Genomic DNA, 8993 nt, shown 5'->3' on the forward strand with positions numbered 1-8993 from the left:
AGCACATATATAGATGATAGAAAAATAACAAACATTTAGTTGAAAATAAAAATTTAGAAATAAGTAAATAAATAACTGTTGCACTGTTCTTTTATAACAGCACAAAACCTTCATACTGTTAACTATAAAGCAAACTGCAGGTAAATTTAGCAAAGGCACATTCGGTCCAATCACCAGTGAAAAAGAAGAAAATGATACTCTTTATTTAATGCGGTTTTTGTGCTACTCGCTTTCGTAAAAAACGCATTGGCATTTTTGAAATTATTTTGATTTACGAATGCGGCTATTTATATAGCCGCACTTGTAAATCAAAGTGTTTGATTTACGAATGCGGCTATTTGTATAGCCGCACTTGTAAATCAAAACGTTTTGATTTACGAATGCGGTTTTACCTTTAGCCACATTCGTAAATCTTTTTTTACCCTAAATTTTGAAGCGTGTCACACATAATTTCATACTTTCTTTCTCGTCTTTGCCTTCGTTTCGCGTTTGCACTCTGAGTTTGACTCCTTCTGCTGCATCTGCATTCCATTTGTGTCAATGTAAGTTTCTTGAACTCTCTTTCTTCCTCTTCATCTTCACAAATATATGCATAGATGTTTTCGTTTTTCTAATATATGTTTTTTTCCTTGCATTGGTGGTCTCAAAGCACTGTTTCGTTGGCTAACATTCGTTTTTCTTACATTGTTTGGTTTCTTGCATTGCTCAGTACTCTTTCATTGTCTTCGTGGGTTCTTGTGGGTTTTTTGGTTTGCTCCGTCGCTGCTTCCCTGTCTGCTGCCGCCGCTTCTACTGTCGCCGCCGTTGTTGGTGCTCCCGTGATTCTTCATCAATGTTGCCTTCACACAAGATTGACGATGTTTTAAATTTTTTTTTTTTTAATGATTTGGCATATACAAGTGCGGCTAAAAAAAATAGCCGCACTTGTAAATGGTATTTATAAATGCGGCTATATAGCCGCATTTGTATTTCTTGATTTACAAGTGCGTGTTGATCAAATGCGGCTATAAAGCCGCATTTATAAATTCGAAATAGCCGCACTTGTTTTATGTTTTTGCACCAGTGAATAGAATCGAACATTAATAAAATATGAAGGCAACAAACTTGCATCAAATATCAGTGCCTGTGTTTGTTTAATCAGTTTTGTCAAGATTCAATGACAGACCATCAAATTAAAGATTAAATAGATTAATATTAACTCAAATGTAGTTGGCTGCCAACTAGCAATCAAAATAGAAAGATTAATTACATAAAAAAAAAATACTAGATCGGAAACAAGACAGATGCACTCACGTGTTAATTGTTATATACATTAGACATAATTCCCAGAATATGAATATAGACAAATGTAGCAGTTTAGTATTTTGAGACAAACCTTCAAGACCAGCAGTAAACAGCACCAAGTCGACAAATTCACTCAGTTTCTTTAAGAACTCTGTTCCGTCCGGTTGACTGGGACGTCTTCGTGCGCGACCTCAACCGTCAGCTAGGGACTCCTTCCCACTGGTTACTTGTGGATTCCTGCAAAAAGAGGACAAAAGGGCGCCCTAGCGGCCGTTTGCACTCCGACGCTCAAGTCAACCAGCAAGAAACACCAAAACTGTGCACCTCCGTCTCTGAGCGCCGCGTATGGCACTCTGAAGGTGGTAAAAAGAACTGTGTATTGTGTGTATGTTTTCTCCCTCAGGCAAAGATCTTTCCCCAGTCCCTTGTACGCAACCTCAAGGCACGAGCAAGCAACTAGAGAGTTCTGGTAAATTTGCCAAAAGTTCCAACCCCGTTTCTAACATTCTCAGCGCTATTTAAACTACCCAAGCATTTAAAGCGCCTTAACGCGCCTTTAATTACAAATGTAACGCACTCAATCAGCGTATCTAATTAGAAAACGTAGCGCATTTAAGACGTTGAAACGCTTGGGAGCCATTATAGTACCTGAATGTTCGAAATGGAAACTGTATTGAATGACTTTAATTACCTGGCACCTGACTAGAAGGTGTTTCTATTCTGACATGGCTGTCGTACACGTGGAGGGCCTCACGACGCCGTGACCCCATCTGGGGGCGTTTCTGCCCATCTGGGGACGTTTCTACGTGTGAGTCCTCCTTAGGGGTGACTTTTTGGGTGCCAACTCATGCCCCCAATCATCTAGCCACTTACTTTGAGAGCGTATCTGCCTTCCTCTCGTACCCTACACCCGGCTACCCTGGGCGTGACCTTCCTCTTGAGTCGTATATGTCCCAAAGGCGTCTCTGGGGCGGCAGGGGTACGAGTCAGGTTGCCCTACACTGGTGCTATCACTATGGCCTTGAAGCCACCTTTTCCTTCTCTTTATCGCCGCCCCGGGTTATCGGGACCTGAGGCCTTCCCACGGCATCGCTCCCTCCATGGTCTTTCCTACCCATGGATATCGGGGAACCACACTGTGATTGCCTTGCTTTAGTACTGTTTGATCTGGCGACGCCCTGGTTGGGCGACGCCTTCACCTAGGCGACGCCTTGCCTTGGCGACGCCTCTTCTTGGTGACGCTGGCACTTAGCGTCTCTTCACCTAGGCAACGCCTTGTGTTGACTTTGACCCCTGGTGTTGACTTTGACCTTGACTTAGTCAACGCCTGGGTACGGGACGGTACACAAGCCCCCCACTCTTAAGCCGAAGACTTGTCTTCAGCGTAAAGACTAAGGCCTCGCCCACGCCGTCCACGTGCCATCCTGATGACGTGTCGCTCCCTGCTGACTCAACAATTCTCGAATTATTGACGTGACGTTCTCTGAACCATAGGAGCGCTCTTAATGGCTGATTGGACATCCTCTGAAACGGGGATGATAACACCCTTTGGGGCTACCCTTGATCGCGCGCCACGTAGCCCATCGCACGGTCAGCCTCTAGAGACCCTTGCGTTTCCCTTGGGCGATTGATCCTTTGACACGTGGTACGATCTCACGGCTCTTAGTTAGCGCCTCTTGGGTTGCAAAATGTAACGTTTAAGTTACCCCCAAACCCCGCGCTCACCCCACTGTTACATTCATTCCCTCCGCGTCTCTGCACTATTCGTTGTCTTCAAACCCCTTTTCTCTGCGATTGTTGTTCTCTCCTTCCTGTGCTCTTCTTCCGCCTTCACTTTGATAGCAAAGGTATGATTTTCGAATACTCACGACTCTTCCCTTTCGTCGCATTGTATGATTTATTGAACTGCCTGGGACTGTTGACATTCATTCATTACTGCGTTCTTCCGCTTCTCCTTCCTTCTCTATTCCCTTCTCCTTCTTTCTGGGTTTTCTCGCGTGGGTGATGTTTCCTGGGGTTCACTCCCCTTCCTGTCATGGCTACACTTGTTAAACCCTTTTTCCTCTCTTCTTTCTCCAGCTATTTATTTACACCATGACGCGCACGAACGCGGAGCCTGATTCCTCCCTAAAGACCCCCAAGTCCAACTACAAAGCCTACTACCCATGGGCCCCCGACGAGCTCTTGAACGAGTGTACCAGCCTCACTACCTTCCAGGACCTGGAAGCTCACCGTGGGGATCCCCACTTGTATAACTTTAACGCTTTCTGCCGCACTCACGACGCCCACATATCCGTCCGTCTCGGCAGGCCTGGGGAACCTGTTTGTTTGGACGACAGACCTAGAAAGGGGAAACCCTTCTTCTTCATGTACCAGACCGTGTTCAAACGCGTAGGAGTGCGTCTCCCCCTCACCCCCTTTGAAAGAGAACTCCTCACCGAAATTAATACCGCCCCCGCCCAGCTCCACCCCAACAGTTGGGCATTTGTAAGGGGTTTTCAGATTCTTTGCGGACACCTGGGCATCCTCCCTTATGTAGACGTTTTCCTGCATTTCTTTGAGGTGAAAAACCAGGGGAAAAGCTTCTGGGTAAGCTTTTCCGGGATCGCGGGCAGAATCCTCCTCTCCCTCTTTCAAAACTCTTACAAAAACTGGAAGGGGAAATTCTTTAGAGTGTGCAGTGCCAAGCATGACCCCACAGCCTTGGACGGCTTTCCCCTCTATTGGACGGAGCGCCCTAAGCTGCTTAGGGCCAAAGCCCTGGAAGAGCTATCTCCTGCTGACAGGGAAGTAAGCAAGGCCTTGGCTGGGCTGGGGATCGTTTTTGATACTTTGAAGCTTGTTGTTAGCGAATACAATGCTCACGCCCTGACAACATACTTTGGTAAGGAGACTTTTCCCTCGTCCCCTTTGCCGTGAACACCCTGCCACCGGATGTTTGTTCCCACTGCTTCCCCCCTGTTTCTCATGGTGCCATGTTACTTGCATCTCACGCCTCTATGCGTTTTGTAATTTTGTATAGTTGCTTCGGCCATAATTTCTGCTGTTTGGCTTGTTTTGATGTAGGATCGGTGATGGACGCCTCTAAAAGAATGATGCTGGCGAAAGCAATGAAGGAGGCTCGTGCCGCCAAGGCGAGCGCCTCCTCCGCCCCTGCTGCTGCTCCGATCCCCCCACCAACTCTGTCACCGCCACCTCCGATCACCGCCGAAGCCCCCCCAAGCTCATCTCCGTCATCTCCACATAGCCCTGAAGCACTTCAGACTCCCAGCTCTCCTCTGCCCATCGCCGTCGTTCCCCTAGCCGCGGCCTCGTCGTCGGCTCCAACCCCCCTTGACAAAGGGAAACGGGTCTTGGAGATTTTATCGGATGATGAGGACTCGGAAGGTGTGGCACCCTTCAAGAGGAGAAAATCTGCACGGGTTCCTCTTCTGCTAGAGGCGTCGCCCCAGGGAGGAAATCCCTTCATGGATGACCCTCCAAGCGCGACTTCACTTCCACCCGCAACAGTCCAAGAGGAGGGGGGCGAAGGTGCCGAGTCTGCCCCGCCCCCGCCACCGGTAGAAGTCTCTGCTTCCCCTGCTCCCGTCGCTGCTGCTGCCGCCCCCGATCTTATCGCCATCCCTCCAACAATCATGCATCTGATGAGGGGCTTCAGTGGCGGAACTATGCCAGAGGGCACCGACAGGAAGGAAGGCATGCCTTTCTACTTGGGGGCCTTCTTGGCGGTGGCCCTTGAATGGCGCGCCCAGGCCAGGAATGCTGTCCTGCAAACTCAAACTCTCCAGGCCCTGGAAACCAAGGTAACTGCTTTGGAGGAGGAGAAGAAAACCCTGGGACGCCAAAACGAAACTTACCAAACCTCCCTGAAGCAGGCACAAGAGTCCAAAGCAGAAGCTGAGAGACAATTGGCAGAGGCACTGGAGCTCCAGGCTGACTTTTATACTCGGGAAGTCGCCCTCCAAGTTCAGTTAACGGACCTTCAAGAATTGGTCGAAGCTAACGCAGAAGTTCAAAAGGACTTGAAGGACCGTTGCTGTGAGCAGGCTGACGAGATGGAGCGGATGGAGGGGGAAATGGCCACCCAGGCCAAGGCCATGGGCCTTCTCCAGGCTGACTACAACAAACTACAGGTCGAGGTCAGTCGGCTTCACGTGGAGAAGGAAGCTTTGGAGAAGCAGGTAGCCTCTGGGGACGCCTCCGTTGAGGAGCTAGAGAAGGACAAAAAGGCCCTCATCCAGGAGATGGCGGGTACTTTCGAGGAGGGATTCCAAGAAGCTTTGGCTCAAGCAGTCTGCACGAATCCGGGGATTGACATTTCCAGCTGTGATTCCACTCACCACATTGTTGATGGAAAGGTCGTGCCCTTAGAGATAGACGATTGAGCCGCCACCCGCGATCATCAGCCCATTCCTTTATACTTGTTTTAACCTTCTCTAACAAATTTGTAATTCTTTGAATCATCTGCACTCTTGCTACAACTTTGGAATTTTGTTATGATTACTTTTGTGTCTTCGCGACATAGAATTCTGCCTGTGTGACTTTATTCTCATCCTTTGCTTTCTTGTGCCTTGGTTGTTTTGCTTGCATTATACTCGCTTCTTTCACTTCGTTGGGCGGCCTTGTAGGCCTGGGAAAGGTCACGTGCCAATGCCCACGCCCATGGAGAGGCTCACCTAATGGAGCCGTATCGTCCACGGGGTGCTTCTAACACCCAAACGGTCCTTCCCTCAAGCCACGCCTAAGGAGAGGCCTGCTACAGCAGCGCCGTGTCGTCCTTAGGTGTCTGGAACGCCGAGTGCTTTGAGAGGGGGTCGTTCCCTCCATGGTCTTTCCTTCCCATAGGTATTGGGGAACGCCCTGCCAGTGATTCGCTGGCGTTTTGGCGGTCCCGCCTCCCTCCATAGTCTTTCCTACCTGTGGGTCTCGGGGAGGCGACGCCAGTAACTAACTTTGCCTTCTTCGATTTCGTCTCCCTCCACAGTCTTTCCTACCTGTGGGTATCGGGGAGGCGAGGCTGCTGATACTTTGGTTGGCGACGCCCGCGACGTCTCACGCTGGCATCGTCCTTTATGTCTTCCCAGGCGACGCCTCGGGCGTCTCATGCTAGCGTCGCCTTGGGCGTCGTCCTTACCTTGGCATTGGCTTTGGTCAACGCCTGGGACAGCGAAGAGCTCAAGGTTTGCCCGTGCCATCCACGTGGCGCTCCCTGTATGGCTGACGGGACGTTCAGTCATTCGACTTGATCCACGTGGCGCTTCTTGTATGGCCGAGGGGACATTCAGTCATTCGACTGAGTTCTGACTCCTTCTGTGCCCCTGATCCACTTTCGACGGCGTGTCGTACCACTGGGTATTCTGTTGATACGACGTTTTCTGAGTTTAACCAGCGGTGCCATGGCCACCCTTCCATCTGCTGCCACGTGGCTCGATCGTGCGGTGCATCCATTCGCGTCGTTTGGCGCTCTAACCGCTTTATTTAACTCTTCAAACTCTGAAACTGTTCTCGTCATTTCTGCACTCTTCGTAACCTACTTACATTCTCTCTTCTTGTACCCTTTCTTCTTGCACCCTTTCTTCTCTCACGAAGGGTTCTTCCAGCATTCGCTCCCCTCGCTCGACTCTTGCATTTCCGGCGGGCCATATGCCTTTGACAATCCCAGATCTTGTTAAAGAATGTCCTCTCATGCTGCCTCCCCCAGGGTCTGTCCCAAGGACTTGTACCCTTGGGCTTCGAGTGAACTTCTTGACAAATGTTCATGCTTACTCGCTACCAGGGCCATAAGGGAACACAAAGGGGATTCAAGTTCCTATGACCACCGGGCCTTCGCGAGGAGGCATGACGACGACATCGCTGTGCTCCCTTGCACTCTAGGGGAGCCAGTATGTGGAGACGAACGGGCCAACGAAGGGGTCCCCTTCTTTTACCTTTACCAGGTGGTTTTCAAGACCATCGGAGTGCGCCTACCCTTCTCCTGGTTCGAGAAGGAACTGCTGACGGAGATCAATGTCGCTCCGGCCCAGTTATACCCCAACAGCTGGACCTTTGTCAAAGCCTTCGACATCCTCTTCGGGTTTCTGGGTTGTGCGCCCTCAGTTGACCTCTTTCTTCACTTCTTTGAGGTGAAGAGGCAGAGGCACAACCTCTGGGTAACTCTCAGTAACGTTCCCGGGAGAGTTCTCCTCACACCCTTCCAAAACTCGTTCACCGGGTGGAAAGGCCGGTTCTTCAAGATCTGCTGCACTGACCTTGTTCCCGACGCTCTGGATGGGTTTCCGCTGTACAGGGTGAGAGAGGCGAGGGCCCTCAAAACCAAACCCTTCAAGAAGCTGGCTCCAAGTGATCAAATAGCTTGCCGGATTCTTGCTGAAGCGGGAGGTTTTGACTCTGCCACCTTGATTAGCTTGGAGTTCAACGCTGGAACTCTCGAAAAGTACATATGTAAGAGTCACTGCCCTAGAAACTTCGGCCTTTATTGCTTTCTAACCGTGCATGTCTTGCTTCATGGTGTCTCTATAGTAGAGGATTAGGGCGTGGTGTGGTATGCCCATACGATCCTTGGTACCTCTTCCGCCCATGCCCCTTTGGCTTTCTCTAACCTCCTCTTTAACCCCTTCAGCAGAACTCTGTTTGCCGACTCCACTTGTCCGTTGGTCTGGGGGTGTTCAACCGATGCGAACACTTGTTTGATTCCTACCTCAGCGCACAGATTTCTCAACTGCTGACTGGCAAACTAGGTCCCGTTATCGGATATCAAGCGCCTAGGTACGCCAAAGCGGCATACGATGTTCTTCCACACAAAATGTTGTACCTTGTGCGCAGTGATCTGTGCTACGGGCTCTGCCTCTATCCACTTGGTGAAGTATTCGATGGCGACGATCAAATACTTCATCTGCCTGATTGCCAGTGGGAACGGGCCCAGGATGTCAATTCCCCATGTATGGAAAGACCACGGGCTGTATATGGACCGCAATTCTTCTGACGGCGCCTTGTGCCAGTCGGCGTGCTTTTGGCATTGTCTGCACCGCCGGGCGTGTCGTGCGCAGTCCTCTTTTACCGTTGGCCAGAAGAAACCTGCGCGTATTACTTTGGAGGCTAGGGACCTTCCCCCTACGTGGCTCCCGCAGATGCCTTCGTGTAGCTCTGCCATTATCCTGGTGCACTCGTCGCCACTTACGCATGTTAGGATAGGGTGAGTGAAACCGTGCCTGAACAACACCCCATCCACCAGGGTATACCTTGCGGCGTTTCTTTTGACCTTTTTACCCTCTTCAGGCTCTACTGGTTGAGCCCCATCCGCCAGGTATCGCTTGTAGGGCGTCATCCAGGTGTCTCCCTCGGTCAAAACGCATACCTGCATCTGCTCTCCCTCGGGCACATCCGCGTACGTGCTGATGCGGGGCGCCCTCTGCGTATCTTGGGTCAAAGAGCAATGACTCCTCGGCCTTCCCCTTGTTGTATAAATCTGGAGGACATCCACCCTGTTGTCTTCCACGAATCTACGCGGAGCTTTGAGAGTCTCTTGGATCACTGTCCTCTGTCTACCCCCCTTGGCTGAGCTGGCCAGCTTTGCAAGCAGGTCAGCTCTGGCATTTTGCTCCCTCGGGACATGTATTAGCTCAAGAGCGTTGAATGCTCCCTTCAACAACTGGACGTATTTCAGATACGCCGCCATCTGTGGGTCCTTCGCCTGGAACTCACCCGACACC

At 50.5% G+C, this 8993-nt stretch overlaps 1 protein-coding gene across 1 annotated transcript; it reads left to right on the forward strand.

Annotated features, from left to right (window-relative positions):
* The first annotated feature begins 4982 nt into the window (after positions 1-4982).
* On the forward strand, positions 4983-5669 carry LOC137838299 (uncharacterized). The gene has a single exon (XM_068647550.1). It carries the CDS (start codon positions 4983-4985, stop codon positions 5667-5669), a length of 687 nt encoding a protein of 228 aa, XP_068503651.1.
* The last annotated feature ends 3324 nt before the right edge of the window (positions 5670-8993 follow it).

Source organism: Phaseolus vulgaris, chromosome 4, assembly GCF_000499845.2.
Source record: "Phaseolus vulgaris cultivar G19833 chromosome 4, P. vulgaris v2.0, whole genome shotgun sequence".
NCBI classification, from domain to species: domain Eukaryota; kingdom Viridiplantae; phylum Streptophyta; class Magnoliopsida; order Fabales; family Fabaceae; genus Phaseolus; species Phaseolus vulgaris.